The sequence below is a fragment of the Anser anser genome (genome assembly GCF_964211835.1).
Source record: "Anser anser genome assembly, chromosome: 27".
Classification (NCBI taxonomy): domain Eukaryota; kingdom Metazoa; phylum Chordata; class Aves; order Anseriformes; family Anatidae; genus Anser; species Anser anser.
In genome coordinates this window covers 5,281,243-5,300,404 of record NC_139748.1, presented here as the reverse complement: position 1 = coordinate 5,300,404, position 19,162 = coordinate 5,281,243, and the positions used below count along the sequence as shown (strand labels likewise).

At 67.7% G+C, this 19,162-nt stretch overlaps 1 protein-coding gene across 9 annotated transcripts in view; it reads left to right on the top strand.

The window, feature by feature from the left end:
• The window catches only part of NAV1 (neuron navigator 1), a 66,896-nt gene that overhangs the window by 27,888 nt on the left and 19,846 nt on the right, over nucleotides 1-19,162 (top strand). For all 9 annotated transcript variants that reach the window (XM_083812977.1, XM_083812979.1, XM_083812973.1 and 6 more), the window contains 2 exons: nucleotides 8,739-8,841; nucleotides 11,872-12,237. In XM_083812977.1, the coding sequence (XP_083669103.1) occupies nucleotides 8,739-8,841; nucleotides 11,872-12,237 (469 nt within the window). The remainder of the gene's footprint in view (nucleotides 1-8,738; nucleotides 8,842-11,871; nucleotides 12,238-19,162) is intronic.

Below are 19,162 nucleotides of genomic sequence, written 5' to 3'. Positions count from 1 at the left end.
CCGCTCCGGGCAGGGCCCCGGGGCTGCCTGCTCCTGCTGGGAGGGGGGGGCGCAGGGTTCGGTGTGGCACGGGCAGACCCGCGGTGCCTCCTTCTAGCAAATCCGCCACCGCCGCTTTGCGCCGCGTCGCGCGTAGGGGAGCGTGCACAGGTTTGCCCCGGGGTGAGTGGCTCCAGGCCGCGGGGCGGGACCCCAAAACGTGCGATGAGCGCCGCAGTCCTCGGCCGCGATTTGCAGCGGGGGAATCGTGCCCCGTGCCTGGCAGGAGCAGCCCCCCGGCACCCCGCGAGGGGCACGAGCAGCGCGCCCGCAGGCTGCGGCTCCCGGTGCCGGGCTGGATTTGGCACCTGGCCCTCCTGCGAGGCTGGGGGGGGAGAAGAGCTCCCCGCTCCCCGCGGTGCTGCCGGCAGGGGGTCCGGTTACCCCCGCGGGCGCACAATGGCCGTTTATCTCCGGGAGAAAAGCCCTGGTAACGCAGGGCAGAGCGTGAAGGGCTGATTAGGGGGTGCGCGGGGAAGGGCGGCGGGGTCGCGTGCAGGCACTTCCCTTCCCATTTCCAGGGCTTTCCACGGTAATGGCTCCTATTTTCCTCCGTTGTTAGGACGTCACTCACACGCGGCTCGAGCAACATCTGTCAAAACACGTCCCCCTTGTCCTTGGCGCTCCCGGGGAAGAGGGATCCGTTGGCCCCCTAATGAGCCTGACATCAATTAATCATCAGCCTAAAAATTAGCATTGTGGCAGCGTACTTCGGAGGGAAGCGATTCCCCAGATGGAAGTAAAAATAGCCTGGGTTATCTCCCTCCCCCTGGAGGGGGTGGCAACAATAGAGCCACAAAGCAGCCTGCAGCTAACGTCGGCTGGGTTCGCCCCCCGGGGCTGTCCCGGGGACACCAGGACGGGCGTCACCGGCACCTCAAGGACGTGGCCTGCTCCAGGCACGCCGTCCCTTGCCTCTTCTCCAGGGTGGCAGCACCAGAGCCTGCGGCACCTTGGTGAGCTCTGAATTCAGGAGCTCTGCCATGGCGAGAGGTCTCTGGAGCCCCCTCGCCAAGAGGTGACGGTGGCTGGGACCTCCCCTGGAAGTCGGCAGTGACCCGGTCCTTCCGCCCGTGCTGTGCTGGGAGTTTTCGCGGTCGGAGATGCTCCCTGCAAAGGCAGGCTGCTCGTCCTCGCTCCCAGTGGGCCGTAACCCAAAGGAGCAGCTCTGCCACCCGTGGCCCTGTGCAGTTTGGGTTTCTGAGCTTGGTTTTTGAGCTGCTGCCTTCCCCAGCGCCGCCTGCGTCTTGGGTCTGTCGTGGCGGCTCTGCTAAGCGGCTCAGCGAGAGGACGCGCTGGGCAGGGCACATCTGCGGGTTGCGGCTGGCTGGAGAGCGAGGGAGGACATTTTGCGTTCTTGCTGGAGACGCACGAGGGCTCCTTGGCTGGCCGGGTGATGGACGGACAGACCAAGTGTCTACCAGAGCCGCAGAGCCCAGCTGAGGCCGCGGAGAATTGTGTTTGCAACGCATTGCTCTGCACAAAGCTCTCAGTCACAAGGAGAAGGGGACAAAAGGCTCCCTGTTCGCTCCGTCCCAGTGGGTGCAATTCCAACAGTTAAAAAGCAAATGTGAGTTGTTTGTCTCTGAATATAAAGCTTCCCCAAGCATGGCTGCGTTCTGGCCGGGAGCGGGGGGTTTGGCTGCACTAATGACTGTGCTCTCGCTTGGAGCGCTGCTCCCTGCAAATTGGAGCCGGCGCAAGCCAGGAGCTGCCCGGCCGGGGCCCTTCCCCTCAGTCCTGGGTACGGGGACGTGGGCTGAGAAGGGGACAGGGACGTGGGCTGAGAAGGGGACAGGCCCGTGGGGTGATAAACCCCATTTCGGCCAGCCCTGGGCTCACGGCAGGCAGTGAGAGCAAGGGGGAATGGGCACAGGGGCTCTGCCCGCCAGCAGCGCCGCTCTCCTGGGTGGCTGCCACCCGCGAGCGTCCTGCCAGCACCGAGTGTCCTCTCTTGGCCCTCCAGCCCCTGCTCAAGGGGTTCGTTGTCCTCGGCGAGGACGCGAACGGCAGAAGGGAGCCTCGGGCAGGGCGGGCTGGCTCCTGGAGCATCGTCAGATCTGCTGATCTGGGACATACAACCGCGAGTCAGCGCGCGGCTACCGCAGACCGGGAGCTCCCGAGTCCTTCACTCTCTCCACGGGTGCTCGCGGCAGGGCCCGCCCGGCCGTGCCAGCACCTGGGGCAGGGAGGTGGGTGCTTGTAAAGCCGCTGCGGGGCCCCGGTGCGAGCGTGGGTCTGGAGGAGCGACTCCGAGCCCCGTGCTGCAGCCAGGCTCGGTGCACGGCCGCGTCTTGGAGCACTCACGGCGATAACGGGGCCGTTGAGGTGGTGACGGCGCACGTGGCCAGCGGACGAGCGCGCCCGATCCTGAACAGGCGCTCTCTGTGGCTGCGTGCAGCTCCCGGCGGCACGTACTGCTTCACCCCAAATTTGGGGAGGCCGAAGGGTGCCAGGCTTCGTCCTTGCAGCGGCAGAGGGTGCTGCATCCTGGCTCAGGGGGCTCTGCTCGCTGCTGGGGCCGCCCGGGGGTGCTCTGCGCCCCCCAGAGCCGCTGCCTGGGCTGCTGGGGCAGGGCTGTGCCGGGAGAGCGGGTGGCTTTGGGCAATGGACCTGCCATCGGCCACTTTTCTTCCACCCCGCTCTCGGATCGCTGCAGGAACCCAGCTCGGACCTTGAGACCAAGCCAGAAGCAGGCGCGGGACCCCCGGCACCCAAACCCCCTCCTCCGCCAGGCAGAGCTCGGCGTGGGGCGCGGCGACGTCCCCAGATGTGCGGCACATCTGGAGGGCGTCGGAGCAGTGAAGTAAAGGGCTGATTTGTGCTATAGAAACCCGCAGTTCCTTCCTTTGATCCTGTGAATCAGCCCATTGCCTCCTCGGATAAAGCCCCATTTATCTCTTGCTCTCCCCAGGAACTTTGAACGCGCACCAGCTCGCGGCTCCGCGGCAGCAGAGAGCTCAGCTCGCCCGGCTTTCTCTTCCGCTGCGCTGCTGAAGCAGAATCAGGTGAAATCGCTATGGCAACTGGCAGATGACAGCGAGTCTTGTTGCCTTGGAAATGAGACCGAAAAAAAAAAAAAAAAAAGCCCAAAGAGCCATCTGGAATTTTGAATTTCCACAATGTCCGACCCGCGGCTCGTGACGTGTGGGGAGCATGAACCTGCTGCCGCCGGCTGCTCCGGGGCCCCCAGGCCCGCCCGCACCTTCTGCCTCGAGGTTTTTCTTTTCTGCTTTTGTCCCCCTGGTCCTGTTCCTTTCTCTTTCCTTTTTGCGTGAGGTCTGCAGCATCCCCTCGAGCGTCTGCTGGCGGCTGTTAGAGGCAGCGTGTCGCAGCGGCGAGGGGCTCGGGGCACCTCAAACCCCAGGGCTGAGCGTTGCTAGCCAGGGGATGCGCGGGGCAGCCCGGCGCTCGCAGGCAGAAATAACGCGGTGCCCCAAGGGGACAGCGAATCCAGGGAAGGGGGAAACTGAGGCACGGAGCGACGCATGCCGGGACTGACCCTGCTCTGCAGGGCAGCGGGCTGGGCACCGACCCCAGCTGCACGCACCGCTCGCAGCGTGTGCATCCCAGGGCGGGCAGACGGTGCCACCGCGCGCCCCGCGTCCCTGTGCTTGCTCTCCAGAAGCCGGCGAGCCCCCCCGGGGCACCCCTGGGCGTGCAGATCGGGGCGAGCCCCCGCCCTCTGCCATCCATCCCGCCCTGCTCCCAGGCTGCCGGCGTTTCCGCCGTGTTAGTTTGGAACCCGCAGTGCCGGGGATGGGAGCGTCGGGACGCTCCCGCTTCCTCCGCCGCGGGGTGAGAGCGGCTGTGCCACGGGGCAGGGCCCTCCCCGGCGGGGGGATTTTGGGCACCCCGGGGGCTGGCTCCTGGTGTGGGGGCGCGGAGCGAGGCGTGGAGGAGGGACGTGCCGAGCAGCTTGAAGCTGTCGTTAAAGAAAAAGGAGCTGCGATTTGGACGCGCAGGTGGGGTGCTTCGGGGCCAAGCGCAGCATCCATTGAAAGAAACCCGCAAATGGGCCGGAGGCCCAGTCTGGATCTCTCCAGCGGGTTCACTTGGAAAGTCGTGTATGGGAGAGACCCAATTAACTAGATTTATGGCCGCTGTAGCCTGAGAAAGTCTGAATCCCTTTTAAAAGCTTGGCTTGCTGGAGCCAGACCGGGTTCAGGCTTCAGGTCTCCCAGCCCTGCCCTCATTAGGAGAAGCGATTCACAAGGCTTAGCAGCGGCCCTCGCCCCAGAAGTGCTGATTCGGCTGAAGTCCTGGCCTGTCGCCGTTGTGCTGCTGCTCATTTTCTTCCCTCGCCTGCCGGCGGGGAGCCGACGGCCCCTGCGCGCGCCGCGGGGCTGCACCAGCCCGCTCTGGGAGGGGAGCGGGGCGGCGCGGCGATGGGTGCTGCCGTGGGTATGGGGACAGGCACGGTTATGGGGACGGCCCTGGTTGTGGGGACAGCTGCTGCTACGGGTATGGTGTGGTTGTAGGGGATGGGGCTTCCTTCCCGGCTGCCGTTGGAGAGCCATCTTTTAGTGGATCCAGCCCGACAGGAGACGCGGGGTGGCTCTGCAAAGCGGGGTCCTGGCCTCTCTTCTTCTCTCGCTGTGTCCCAGGAGGGGACAGCGCTCAGCGGGAGGCTCGGGCCACGCATCAGGCATGCTGTCCCCATCAGCAGGCAGCTCTGTGCCTCTGCATCCCCAGCAAAGAGCACCCCTGGCTCCGCCAGCCCAGGGCAGCTGCCTTTATCCAGGTTTCTGGGGACAGCACCCACACACCTCCCCTTGGTCTGCTCTGACACGGGGAGGCAGCGGGCTTGCGCTCTGTCCCGATACGGAGGGGTGGCCCGGAGGTTTTTGGGGTCCCACAGCACGCAGGGAGCTCAAGTCACACCAGGCTGCGGGGCTGTGGTGGGAAGAGCTCGAGCTGGCCCAGAAAACAAGGCCGGTGGGGGATGCAAGCACCAGGGACCTGGCAGTTACCCCACAGAGTCCCGTTAGTGATCTCCATCGCTCATTTAGCCCGCTGGGTGGCTGCGGGGGGGAGGAAGAATGAATTAAACCACGGGGAGAAGGGTTGCACGTCGCGACCATCCCCCTGCCCAGCCGTCCAGGAGCGTGAATCAGAGCTGCAAGAAACCTAAGATAAAGCCATTTGCCTCCAGATGGAAAGCCTCCGCTGTCGGCGGGCCGCGCCAGGGGAACCGACGCGCACGCTGCAGGCTGGGAAGGTTTGGGTCTTGCACCGGTCTTGGGCTCTCCCCCCAGCTGCAGCGGGCTCCGGGTGCCGGAGCAGAGGGTTTGCAAGGAAAACGCAGCAAAAAAGCCCGGGCTGGAGGCCGGAGGCAGCGTGGGCAGGGGCAGGAGGGCTCGGGCAGGCTCCCCACGGCCTCGATCCGTCCCGAAGCGCAGCTGGGAGCACGGCCCGAGGCAGCGCCCGTCCGCTCGGGGGTTTGCAGAGCCGGGGAGCCTCCGGTGCGCTGCAGGCACCTCGCTGCCCCCGGAGAGCTGCTTTTGTTGCCGAGTTTATTGGCGTTGTCTTCAGCGCACTGGAAGGAGTTGAGCAACGGGTAAAAAACGTTTCGCGGCCTGGGGAAAATTGTTACAGCTCCCGTGCAATAGGGGCCCACCGGAATGACTCACAAGCGCTGCAAGGCCTTTTATAGGAAATTCCTGCTTGCCGTGTAAAACCTCGCCGGGTCACCGGGAGTCCGTTCCCGGTCTGTTCTGGAGCGAGACCGCTCGGGGTGGGTCGGGGGCAAGAAAATTCACACGTGCGAGCGTCGCGCTGGCACCAGCGTGCCGAGCCAGCCCGGCAAGCGCACCCCTGGCGCACGCTGCCCGCGTGCGTGGCTGGCTGCGCGACTGCATCTGCTGCTGCCGTCCTCGTGCGTGCACGTCCGCACGGTCACAGGGGTGTGCACACACACGCACCTTCCCGCTGCCACGTGGCCCCCACATGAGCGCGCGCACGATGCGATCGAGCGCTTGGGCAGCGCGCGCACACCCCCTCCCCGGGCTTCCCTGCCAAGGCACATGGGGCGCACGTGTCCCGCGGCCGCGGAGCTGCCTGGCCGCAGAGGGAGGCGTTGGCCACATGCTCCTCTGAAAGGAGCCGTCGCGAGCCGCTGGGAGCTGGTGATTTCCTCGTTCCCTGACGTACTTGGCCACGTCTGCAGCGCGAGGACGCGGCGGCGCCCCGGCAGCCAGGTGGGGAAGCCGGCAGCCCCGCGCCGGGCACGGCACGCCGGGTGGGAGGGCGGCTGGGTCGGGATCCGGGCTTCCTGCCTCAGTTTCCCCTCCTGTGAATCAGCCGCATTTTGCTCGCTGACGTTGGAGGGAGCTGAGGGCGCTCAGGCGAGGGCTGGAGCTGCAGCGGGGCGAGGAGAGCTGCAGCAAGCGTGGCTGCAGGACGCAGCGGTTGGGGACGGTGGCGGTGTCACCTCCTGGGCGCGGCGGCGTTAGGGGGTGCTCAGACAGGGGCTGCAGTGGGACCGAGCCTGAAAGAGCGGCCGGGGGCTGCCAGCGGGGCTGTGCTCCAGAGCCGGGGTGGAGGAAATGGCCCTGAGCACGCGGCCCCGGCCGAGCAGGGGACACGGCGGGACACGTCACCGCCGGGGAAGCGAGCCCGGCCGAGGTGGGATGTCTGTCTGACCCGCTGCTCCGTGAGCCGGCAGCTGGAAACATCTGGCCGCAGCAGGCTTGCTAAATCGATGAGGGGAGGAATCCAGCGCGCTCGCGCCGTTCCCACACTCCAGCCTCTCCCGGCGGCTCCGGTTTCGGCTCGGCTCTGGCACGCAGCGGCTCGGCCAGCCCCAGTCACCTGGGAAAGGGACCCCGCTGCCGGGTGGTGCCACGGCGGGGCCAGGCTGCGGCCCCTCAGTGCCGGCAGGGGTGTGTGCGGAGGTGGGGGAGCAGCTCCCGGCGTTTGGCCCTCTCCCAGGTGAAAGCTGCGGCTTTTCCCGCAGCATCTCCAGAGGTTGGAGCGACCTGGATGGCCGGCCAAAAATTCGGGCCAGGGGAGCGAACTCTGCCTGGGGGTGGGAGGTGGCTGGAGCCAGTGGGGATCAGGCTGGGAGAAGCTGGGGAGCCGGGTCCGTGCCAGCACCCCGAAACTGGGACCCCGCGGCCTCGCAGCACGGCTGGGGACGCAGCGGGTGCTCGCGCGGCCGCTCCTCGGGAGGCAGCACCAGCCCCACGCTGGCTTGGGGCCAGTGGGAACGGCCGCGGGTGGCCGCGGGGGAGGCAGCCGAGCATTTTCGGGAGGGAGCCGCTGCTGAGCTGGCAGGGGCGGGAGCCCCAGGGGACCGAGGTGGCTCCTGCGTCCCGGCCACTGCATCCCGGCCTGCCCAGCCCGCGGGGACACAGCGCTGCCAGCGGCGGGGGCAGTAGACGGAAAGCTGGGGCTGCCACTCCTGTCCGCTGCTGCGGTGCTGAGCTCGGGGCCGTGGTGGAAGGAAACCGGGCTCCGTCACCTCCCATTGCCGTACAGACCGCACGTTTGGCACTGGTGGCCTTGGCCCCCTGCTTTCTGCCCTGCCTCCTCTGCGCCCTGTGCACAGAACCCAGCCCTGCACCCCTGCGCCCTCGCTGCCCGCACGTCCCCATCCCCATCCCCGCTCTCCCATGAGGTGTGTGCGCGGTGCTGGGTGCCCCCGTGTCCCCGGCCCCGGCCAGGAGCTCTGCCGGTGCTCGCCCTTCGGTGCTGCAGGCTTTAACCTGCTTCATTTAACCTGTCTCATCGGGGCTGCTGCCGCTCGTCACCACCTTCCACACGGAGACCAGCGATGCTTCGGCATGGGGCAGCGCTGCCGAGCCCCTGGGCGCTGCCTGCGGTGCCCGGGGACATGGCTGGCGCGTGACAGGGACAAGGGGACACGGGCTCTGCTCGCGTGCTGGACACGTGGCCTTGGTGTCGTGGGGAGCCTGCCGGGGGGGTGTGCTGGGGGTGTCCCCCCGCTCCCCGCGGCTCTCACAGTGCCGTGGCAAATCCCGAAGCGCTGGGTGCTGCGGCGCGTTAGGAGGAGCCGCCTCCAGCGTCCCTCGCGCCCGCTGCCCTTTAAGCTGTCGCTGCGCTTCAATGGCAAGCCGTGGCCACGGCTGAAAGGCCTGAAATCGGGGATCAAAGCCGCGCTGGCACGGCTTTTACCCGACAGGGAACGCACGTGAGCGGGCTGGGGACGCGGGGAGGCTGGAGCCGTGCCCCGAGCCCAGCAGCGCTGCCAGGGCTGCAGCAGCTGCCGTGGAAGGGGCGCAGTGACCCCCCCCCGCCCCCATCTGTGTGCATGCACATGTGTGTGTGTGTTCACGTGCATGGGGGGCTCTAGGTGTGTGTGCACACTTGTGGGCGTGGGAGCGCACCTGCAGGTCCGTTAGCGGGTGCGTGCACGTGTGAACGTGCTCCCAGCGTGGGGTTTTTGGAGCAGATGTCCCCGTCCCAGCGGGGTCCTGGCCCTGCTGCCCGGGGGTGCCGGGGCTGCTCAGGCCCCCGGTGTCCCTGCTTCTGGTCCCTCTGCCCTGCTCCTGGCCGCAGCACCCAGGGCGGTGGCGTTTAGTGGATGTGCGGTGATACCGACACCTGGGTCCAGCACGGGAGCCCTGCCCTGTCCCCTCCTGGCGGCGGAGTGGGACCTGGGGAGGGCCTTGGTTGGGAAAGCCACGCTCAGAGGTGTTTCGTCCCTTTAAAGCCACCTCCTTGTCCCTCCGCAGACCCCGAGTCCCAGAGGAAGAGGACGGTGCAGAATGTGCTGGACCTTCGGCAGAACCTGGAGGAGACCATGTCCAGCCTGCGGGGCTCCCAGGTGTCTCACAGGTGAGGCCCCAGCACCTCGCGTCCCCCTCCCCACAACCAGCACCTTCCCTTGGGGGTCCCGGGTGGGAGAGGGCGCTGGCTGCGCCCCGTGGCCTGGGCACCTGGCTCCGGCAGCGCCCCGGGGCTGACGTGGCTCATGGGTGCTGGGACGGCGCGGATGGGACAGGGGCAGCGGGTGGCACCGAGGGGAAGCCGATCGCCCCCGGCCCCGAAGCAGGAGGTGAGGGCTGGTCCCGGTGCTCGGCTGTCCCCGTGAGGACAAGAAGGGAGAGTATCTCCTGTGCCTGCCCCTGCCTGTGACTTGGTTTCCCTGCTGTATGTAGGGGTGAGGATAGAGCTGGCCAAGCACCTGGGCAGCACACGGGGAGGTGCCAGGAACCCTCCCGTGTCCAGGCTGCCACCCGGGCTGGGGTGACAGCACCCCGAGGGTGCAGCGTGGGGATGGAGGAGCTGTGGGCAGGGACACCGCTGGGCTGCCGAACCGGGGCCGGGTTCCTGCCTGCGTTCGTGTCTCCGACACGTGTCTGGGGCCACTGGTGTCCCCCCGGGGTCCCTGCGGGATTGCTGCTTTGCTCGGGATGCGCTCAGGTTCTGCCCGGCAGCTCCAGCCCCGTGCCTGGCAGTGGGTGGGGGGGGTGGGGGGCATCTCCCCAGGGCACCCTCCCAGCCCCGGCCCCGCAGTTACGAGCCTGGGCTCTGCAGGGAGACTGCGCCGGGTGTCGGCGAGGCCGGGAAGCGAGGAGCTGTGTGTCCTTCACTGGGTGTTTGTTGCCACCTCGTGGCCTCGCTGGATGCTTGATTTTGTGTTGGAAGGGGCGAGAACATGCTGGACCTTCTAGGGGCTTCCTGTCCCCCCTCACCCACCACTGGCAATTACAGAGCTCCCCTGTGTCCCCCCCCCAGCCAGCTTTGTCCAGGCTGAAGAAGCCCGCTCCATTCAGCTCTTCGTCGCCCAGAAGCTTGCCAAGACCTTCATCATCCTCACCGCACTTTCCAGCTCTCTGAGCTGGAGGGAGCAGAGCACTCGGGCACTGGGATTTGCATGGGGGCCGTGGCAATATTCCCTGAGCCGGCGATTTCCTGGAATTATCCATCACAGCTCTGCAATCTCTTCGCTCGGTGTAAGAGCCCGCTTGCAGCCCGGCGCTGCTCGCGCCGAGTCAGGGCTGCTTTGCATTTGCTTTGCATTCATCTGTGTCAAATTTCATCCGCTGCTTCCTCGGCGCGCTGCTCAGCTCAGCGGCTCCTTAGCAAATCCTCTGTCAGCCCCTGTCTTAGGGAAATAGGGCAAGGATATTAAGGGCGATTAAATTAGTATTGCTGGTGGGTTTTGTCTCTTCGCCGTCACCTCCTTTCCTTGACGATTTGTGCGTGCATCCCACGGCTGAGGCCTCAGCCCTGTCCCTGCCACGGAGAAAACTGACCACTGATAATTGGTGGGAGCAGCCCAGGGAAGCCTGCCCCTGCTTTCTGTCCCGTAAGGAGTTCCTACATCCGTGAGGGCTTTGCCTCTTAGCCCATGGCAGCTGAGTTTATTTGGAAGCTGCATTTGGTGGGAGAGCTCACTGACCCGCAGCAGCCCCCACCTGCGTGCTGCAGGCATCCCTCCAGCAGCCCCACCACGCCGACGGGCTGCACCTCCCAGAGCCGGGCCAGCTCTCCCCCGGCTTTTCACCACCACGCAGACCCACTAGTTCTGCTCTCGGGAACAAGTTCCACAAGTGTGCCCGATACGGATGCTACCTGTGGGCCTCTGGGTGCGCCCCGGGTCTCCTCAAAACCGGAGCCGCTTCCGGATGTGGCCGCGGTGCGAGGTCCACCGCTTCCCTCCAGGAGCACCAGGGGCAGGTTCTCTGGGGACCGGGGCCGTGGCGCGGGGACCCCTTCAGCTCCTCACAGCCAGCACGGACGTAGAAGTGCCCCCATGTGTCGCAGCTTTCTTCCTGGGGCACTCTGGCAGCTGGGTGTCCTCCTGGTGCACGCTCTCTGCCTGCTCCCACGTGCCTGGGAAGGGTTTGCCGCTCCATTTTATTCCTTCCTCAAATATTCCTGCCGTTTCTCCTCTTCTCCTCGCTGGGTTCTTTCATCCAGCGGAGCCTTGACCCTTTCCTGTCCCCGCGCTAGGACGCAGCTTTGTTCCTGGAGGACGTCACCGTGCTTCTGACAGCCCTTGCGCCCGGCCGCGGGGCCGCAGGAGCTTCCTCGGGGCTTTCTGCGCCCTGCTCGGAGACGTGGTTTGCATCTGCTGCGAGCTGCCGGCAGAACATCTTTAAATAGCCTTTGTGCTTCCCACAAAAACTGCACCCTTTTAGCTGCCCCTTTCAGTTCCGCTGGAACGAACTTCCTAGTTTTTATGCAGTTCCCTCTTTTAAATTCCGTGCTGCAGCCGGGCTTTGGCTTTCGGTGCTCCTGCCGGGGCGTTCAATCCAAGCACGGCGCGGTCGCGGCTCGGGAATAGCTCCCTGAGAGCAGCATGCGGAGCCAAGTCGAAGGCTGTGGGTTCCCGAGGAGCTGCTCCAAGAAGTAATCATTTTCGGTGTCTAAATTTAGCCTCAGCATCACTCCCCGACATGCCGTTTGCCCGAAATACACCCCGAGGGGTGCGGGGAGTAGCTGAGCTCCCCGTCACCACTGCGCTCGCGGCTCCGGGCTGGCTGCAGAGAGGGACGCTGGCACGGGCAGCGCAGCTGGGCTTTCCCTGACAGCTCCCTGTTAATGGGGTTCTGCGGGACCCTCGGGGGGCTGGCGTGGGGCTGGGCTGCTCCCCGGTGCCACGCAGAGGTGCTGCCCCTCTCGTGTTTGCTGCCAGCCCCTGCTCCGAGGCGATGGAGGTGCAGAGGTGGGTGGGATGCAGCGATGGAGCCTCTGGGTCGCTCCCGTCCCTCTGGACCGTTTGCGTGGGGGATCCTGAGGCTCGGTGCTGGCAGAGACCCCACACGTTCCGAAACGGGAAATCCCGGAGGCAGGGGTCTGCCAGAGCCTAACCCTAACCCCGACCCCGACCCTAACCCAGGCTCCCCATCCTCGCAGCTCCCTGGAGATGACGTGCTACGACAGCGACGAAGCCAACCCCCGCAGCGTGTCCAGCCTGTCGAACCGCTCCTCGCCGCTCTCCTGGCGCTACGGGCAGTCGAGCCCCCGCCTGCAGGCCGGGGACGCGCCGTCGGTGGGGGGCAGCTGCCGCTCCGAGGGCACCCCCAGCTGGTACACGCACGGCGAGCGGGCGCACTACTCGCACACCATGCCCATGCGCAGCCCCAGCAAGCTGAGCCACATCTCCCGCCTGGAGCTGGTCGAGGCGCTGGACACCGACGACGTGGAGCTGAAGTCGGGCTACATGAGCGACAGCGATTTGATGGGGAAGACCCTGACGGAGGACGACGACATCACCACGGGGTAAGCGCCCGGGCTGGGCTCTTCTGGGGGTTTTGCCACCTCCCTTTTGGCTTGGGGTGGAGGAGCACGGAGGTCGCCGCTCCCTGCCAGGGTGCATCGCGTCCCCGCATCCAGGAGGCGCTTTCCCTCCGTCGAGGGTGCGTGGCCCTTGCAGTGCTGGTGCTGGGGAGCCAAACGGCGCTGGGCTGCCCCGGGCTGCTCGTGGCCAGCAGGGACGTGCTGCTGTCCTGGTGTGCGGGAAGTGTCCGGCTTGCCTGGGTGTTCCCAGAGCAGGGGGCTGAGAAAAGCAGGTGGTGAGGGGCTGCAGGCCAATGCTGCTGCCTTCAGAAGGGTTCTCCCAGTTTACACCAGTTTGTCCTGTGCCCAGCTGGGAGTGCTGGTGGCATGTGGTGGGACAGGTGGGAGAGGCTGGCTCGGGTCTCAGCGCCCCAGCACGAGCAGGGCACTGAGACGTCATTGTCAAGGGGTGTCACTGGGGCCGGGAGCACCGTGGAGCGGGGTCCCCTCGCCCTGAGCCCCCCGTAGTCCTGCGTCCCTTGCCCCCGCAGGGCCAGGGGCATCTCCTGCCGCCGGGTGCAGCCCAGCACGCCCAGGGCTTGCATTTTCTTTCCAGGCGCGTCCCGCTCCCGCTGAGCTGTCGAGGTGCCCCTGGCGCTGGCGGGGGTCCAGGGCTTCAGCATATTGGAGGTTTCCTGTTTCAGCGCATGAGAAAATAAATAACGCCAGCGTTTGAGTTGTCCCAGAGCAGGAGGAGGTATTTGGCCTCCTGACAGTGCTGCTCCAGCCCTCGTGGGGTGTCCGTAGTCACGTCAGCTCCTAGCGGAACCGAGCGCAGCCCGCGGCTTTGCCCCCGTCCTGGGGCTGGGGCAGCGCTGCCCAGACGTGGCTCGGAGGCGTGTGACAGCGGTGAGCGGGGGGCCGGGGGGGGTCACGCTGGCTGTGCCGCGGGGACCGTGGGCTTGGGGGTGTCAGAGCCCTCCTCGGGGGGCTCGAGGGGCTGCCCCGTGCTTGTGAGCGCCCGTGCCTGGTGCTGGCTGAGCGCGGTCCCCCCCCTCCATGTGCCCCGTCACCTGGCGGGCAGAGGTGGCGTGTCACCGGCCAGGGGACCCGGTGGGCTGACGGGTGGCCTTGCAGTGCCTGGTGTAGCTGGGGCCGAAGCCGGGCTTCGCTGCGGGTCTGGCTGCGGGGTGAAGGGCTCCACCGCCCCCCTTCACCCTCCGTGCTCGTCCTGGAGCTGTGTGTGTGACCTTTGGGTGTCGTTGGGGTAACCTTGGGGTGTCCTTGGGGTAACCTTGGGGTGTCCTCGGCCGGGGCAGGTGACTGCATCACGGTCCCCATCCCTGCGTGGGGCCCTGAGCGGGATGCTCCGAGCGTGCCCCAAAGGGAATCCTCTGCAGGGTGCGGGGGCAGGCCGGGTGCCCCGTGCTGCGTGCCCCTCTCCGGGGAGGGGTGCAGGAGGGCAGACAGCCCCTCCGGGGCAGCCCCGGACCCCTTTATCCGCAGGGACGTCCACTGGGGGTCAGTCACAGTACGGGGATATTGCCGGCATCCGGGGCTGTGCGGTGACCGAGTCACAGCCCTTCGGTGCCCTTTCCCCCCATGGCCCCACGGCAGGGCTCGGGGGTCCTCTGGAGCAGGGCAGTGAGGCAGAAGAGGGGCTCTGTCCCCAGGGGACGTCCCTGGCCGGGTGCTGGGGGACGCCGGGTGCTGCTGCAGCAGGTGCTGATCCTGTTGGAGCAGGGGCCTGGCCCGCTTCGGTGCGGGAAAGGCTGTGGATGTCATCTACTGGGATTTCAGTAGCGTTTTAAGAAACGGCAGAAACGGCCCCGGGTGAGCCGGTGGGCAGCTCGAATATTGTCCTCGGTTTGGGGCCCCTCACGGTAAGGACAGGGAATTGCTCGGGGGTGTGGAGAGAAGAGCAGCGAAGCTGTGAAGGGGCTGGGAAACAAGAGCTGTGAGGAGCAGCTGAGGGACCGGGGGTATTCAGGCTGGAGAGGAGGAGGCTGAGGGCAGAGCCCACCTGAAAGGAGGCTGCAGAGAGGGGGTCCGGTCTCTGTTCTCGGGTCACACGAGGCAACGGCCTCAGGTGCACTAGGGCAGGGTTAGCTTGGACGTTGGGAAGAATTTCCTCACGCAGAGGGGGGTCAGGCGTCGGAACCGGCTGCCAGGGAGGTGGGGGAGTCCTGGAGGTATTTCAGAGACGTGGACGTGGCACCGAGGGGCACGGGTCAGTGACGGGACTCGGTAGGTCAGGTCGGCGGTGGGACTTGGTGATCCCGAAGGACTCCTGCACCCTAAATGATTATGTGATTCGTCCTCCCTGGCTGGCGGGGTGAGGGGCAGCCTTGCCGTCGGGGCGCACTCCCCGAGCGAGGCGCAGCCCTCGCCCAGCCTCCTCGGCTGCCTGACCTAGAAACCCAGCGCTGCCCCGGGCCGCGTCTCCCCGTGCCGCTAATGCACCGGGCAGGAGCCGCGTGCTGCAGATGGGGCCAGCAGCCCCCGGGCCCGGGCTGCCGGGGCAGCTCCTCCACGCACGGCGCCGGCGCACGCCGAGCCTTGTGGGGCAGGAGGTCAGAGCCCGCTCGGGGGGCGCCGTGTCGCATCCCCTGGGACGGGGACGCGGTGACACAGCCCCTCGGAGACGCGGCGCTGCGGCTGGCGGGGGGAGAGCGGCACAAGGTAGGGGAGCTGTGGCCGGGGTGGGGACCCCGCAGGGTGGTGGTGGGGGGAGCCCCGGGGGAACCCCGCCGGTGCCGGAGCTGCAGGGGAAGGTGGCGAAGGGGCAGCGCGACGGCAGCAGGGTGAGGAGGTGTTTGTGCCGCTGCGGGCACCGCGCGTGCCACGGGCCTGAGCGTGCGGCGGGCACAGCGGGTTAAAAGCAGCGTTTGGTGCGCTGGTGCTGCTCTCCTGCCCTGTCCTGCGGGTCCTTGGGGCCTGGGCAAGGCGCAGGCAGGGGCAGCACAAACCGCTGGGCCGTGTCCCCGGCACAGACAGACACAAAGCTCCCTCCCACGGCCGGTTCTCGTCCGCAGGCGGCATTGCCCAGCGCGCCTGGTGCCTGCCTCCTGCCCTGGGTGGGTGCCATGCTGAAGGCGATGCTTTTATTTTCCCCACCCCCAGCCGGGCTGGGGACATTTCCTGGGCTCTGGAGCCCCCCGGGGCGCCGCAGCTCGGTGGCTGTCGTGTGATTTTGGGGGCGGCGATGCGGCGGCGCTGGGCACGTTCGTGTGCGGACCTGCGTGTGAATCAGGCGGAAGCGGAGGAGGCACGGATCGCTCAGGCGGGGTTTTTCAAGTCGGGTTTTGCCCGATTTCATCCTGCCCGCGTCCAAGCGGCGTGGCCCCATCCGTGTGGAGCCACTCGTGGCCCCAAGCACCAGCGCTGCAGCTCTGTGGCGTGGCTGCGTGGTTGCACTGCTGCTCCCCGGCGGCACACGTGCTCGGCGACCCGGTCTGAGCAGCTCCAGCAGCTCCCGGCACGGCAGGAGCAAAAATGCCAGGGCTTCGAGGCGGTGGGGCTCTGCCCGCACGCTCAGGCTCCCTCCCATGCAGGACGGGGCCGTGCTCCGTGTCAGCTCTGCCCCGCTCCCAGCCGCCCCGTCACGTCTCCAGGGCTGGAGAGCGCCCCGCATGACGTAGTGCTTTCCGCTGCCCTCCTTTTGCCAGATCCTTCGTCATCCAGCCCGTTCCCAACCGCTTCCCCACAACGCTGGCACAGCAAAAAGGCAGAGCCCTGGGATGCTCCAGAAGTCCCCGGGGGCTCCGCCACACCACGGAGCCGTTACCTGCTGTGCCCCGTGCCTGCTGCCGAGGGCTCAGCGGGGTACGGGCGTCCCCCTGCGGCGCTGGGAGTGGGGCTGAAGGGACCTGCTGTGTGGCTCTGGCCGTGCCTCAGTTTCCCTTATTCCCCCCTGGCTGTACCCGGCTCCTGGCGTAGAGCCGTGCTCGGTGGGGTTTGGCGGTGCGGCAGCACATTTCTGGCACTGGGCACCCAAGAGCTTGGTGGCTTCAGCGCTGCGTGCACGGCCCCGGGGAGGTGCTGGTGGGACAGCTGTGATCGGGGGGCGTCCTTTTGGCCCTTGTTTATTGTGGGGGCGGGGAGGTGTCACCGTGCATCCTGCTGCCGTGGTGCGAGCATCCCCTCCCTGCGAGCCGGGTACTGCTGCGGGCACGGAAGGGAGCTGCGGCAGCAACCTCGGGCGCTGGGGCCGTGGGGCGGCGCGTGGCTCGGGGCGGGGGGCTCGGCACACGCGGCACAGCTCTGGGCACAGCTCCGGGCACCGTCGCGTGCCGCCGTGGTGCCGCCGCTCAGCAGCCGGGTGCCGCAGGGGCCGGGGCTGCTCACAGCACCCCTGGGGACGGCTGCGCCCGCTCTGACGCCGCCGCGCTCCGGCAGGCTCTGCCCGCGCTGGCCGGGCTCCGGCTTCCTCGCAGCTACTTGAGCGCGGTGCAGCCCGGGGGCTGGAGCAGATGTTTGGCTCGGCTCCCCGCAAGCGGCGGGGGAGCGGCCGCCCTCCTCCCCTGCTCCGAGCGGGCTTGGCGTGGGCGCTCTTCTCCCTTCCCTCAAACGCCTGCGCTCGGCACAAGCTCCAGCTTGACCCCTCGCCGCCGTCCCGGCGAGCCCCGTGAAGTCATCGCTCGGCGGGGACATCCCGCGGGGCACGGCCGTGGCCCCGCACGTGGCCCTGCGTGTGTTCGGGGCCCGGGCGGGGAGGCGCGGGCCGCGGGGGAGCAGCAGGGAAGTGGTGTCGGATAAATATTGGCTGCGCCGCGTGCCGGGGCTCCGCGGGGTTCTTGCCTCCAGCCGGGATGGGGGCGAGCCGGGGACAGGCCCAGAAAAGGGCCCCAGCCCCCTGCTGGGCACTGCCACCATCGAAGCGCGCTCCCCTGTGCCGCACTGGGGGCTCTGTGTTCGAGTTTCCTCCTCATTTCGGGTTTGCTCGAGGCGCCCGGTGCAGACCCCCAGGCTCTGGGTGCTCCCCGGGAGCAGCCACCTCGGGTGTGCTTTGGGAATGGGCTCCTGGGACCAGCGGCGTCAGGGGACGAGGGGATAATCCAGGGCTGGCGGATGTCCCTGTAGTGGTGCAGGGAGGCTGGGGGGCTTCCAGCCCCGTCCCCAGCAGGCTGTCACCCCAGGAACGGGGCCGGGCACGGCTGGGGCGCTTGCTGCGCCGTGCGCTGCCCTGGTTCAAGCCCCGAGGAGCAGAGGGCGAGGAGGGGCTCTCAGGCCTGCCCTGGCTTTCTAGCTGCCCCGCATTGGGGTGTGCAGGGAGTATACGGGGCACACAGTGTGTGCGGTGGCACCGCCAGATCCTCCCCGCACGGGGGACACCGGGGACCAGGGACGGGATCAGTTGCAGGCCGGGAAGGCGAGCGCCGCCTTTGCCCCTTGGCTTTGCCGCTCGCCACGTGCCGCCTTGCCCCGTGCGAGGAGCCCGGCCCCTGCAGGCGGAGGTGTCCGAGGCCGTGGGCTTGTCCAGACAAGTGGAAAAACAGGAGTTTCGCAAGCAGGCTGAGTCACGCCAGCTCCCCCACCCCGGTGCTGCGCTGGGACTCTCCGACCTCCGCACGCGGCCGCCGTGACGCCCCGGGCCCTGAGCGAGGCTTCGAGGCTCCCCGCTCCCCAGGCAGCCGGAGGTCCCCGTGTAGGGACGCGCTGCCTCCAGGGTTTCTGATGCTTCAGGGGTGGCAAAGGGGTGGCCCAGTTCCCCGCCGTGTCCCCTGCACCCAAAAGGGCACCCTTCGTCGAAGCCGTGCTCCCAGGAAAGCGCCCAGAGCCGCTGGGCAGTAGCGAGGGCCCCCTTACCCCCCCCCACCAGTGAGTTATGAAGCTAATTGTTTTTTCTGCCCCATTAAGTGAATGAGAAGCGAGGAGCCCAGGCTGCCCCTGCTTTTCCCGACGGTCCCGCTGGGAGCGGGGAGCACAGGGGCGAGGCTGTGATGGGAGGGAGCGGTGGCCGTCCTCAGAGCCCCCTTGGTGCCAGCCACCCATGGAGGTAGGGCACGGAGACCCCCACAGAGCCCTGGCCCTACAGAAACGGGGGGGGGGGGCTGTGCGTGCCCCATGCCTCCCCCACTGCAACGACCGTGGCAGAGCGAGGGAGAAGGGCCGGGACAGAGCGAGGGGGGCTCGATGTCCTCATCTGGGGACAACTGGGGCAGGTGACAGGTGAAACCTGGTGGGTGGGGACAACGTGGGGTGCGCCACGCCGCGTCCCCTCTGTGCTTCCAGGGTCAGCCTGCTCCCGGTGGCTTCCCCGGCTCACACACAAGGCTGGTGGCAGCGGGGCCGGCTGGCACGCGGACGGGTGTCGGTGCGGTGACAGGAGCGAGATGGGCGAGGGGCAGGACCTGTGGCCATGCCTGGCCGCGTGGTGCTGGGGGCACCGCAGGCGGCGCCGTGCTGCCGCGGCCGTGGTACTCTCGCTCAGGGATGCACTGCACGGAGCCACCAGCAGCGATTCTCCCCCCTCGTCCTGCGTACCCGGGCTGACCAGGGTGGCTCCCCACACGCCCCAAATCCGGATTTGGGCCAGAACTGCTCCTCCGAACGTTCCTGGCCAGGAGGGAGGGACAGGAGGGGACGGCGCCCCGGTTGTGCAAGGCTGGAGGGACGCAGGGGAGCGGTGCTGGCCGTGCCGATGCCGTGCCGATGCCGTGCCGCCGCCCCCGCTGGCACGCGTCCCGCAGCAGCGCATCCCGGTGTCCTCACCGCGGGGCCGGACCCCGTGGCGAGACGCTGCAGCGTTTTGGGGTGCAACCTCCGTCCTCCCGGCAAGCGGCCGCGTGTCCGACAGCCACCGTGGGGACAGCGGGTGCCGGCGGGTGGGGTGACCATTGGGGGACGGGCACCGCAGCACCCCGCAACGCCTCGCCAAGCCGAGCCAGGGCAGGCACAAGGCGGCCGAGCGAGCGGGGATGCGCGG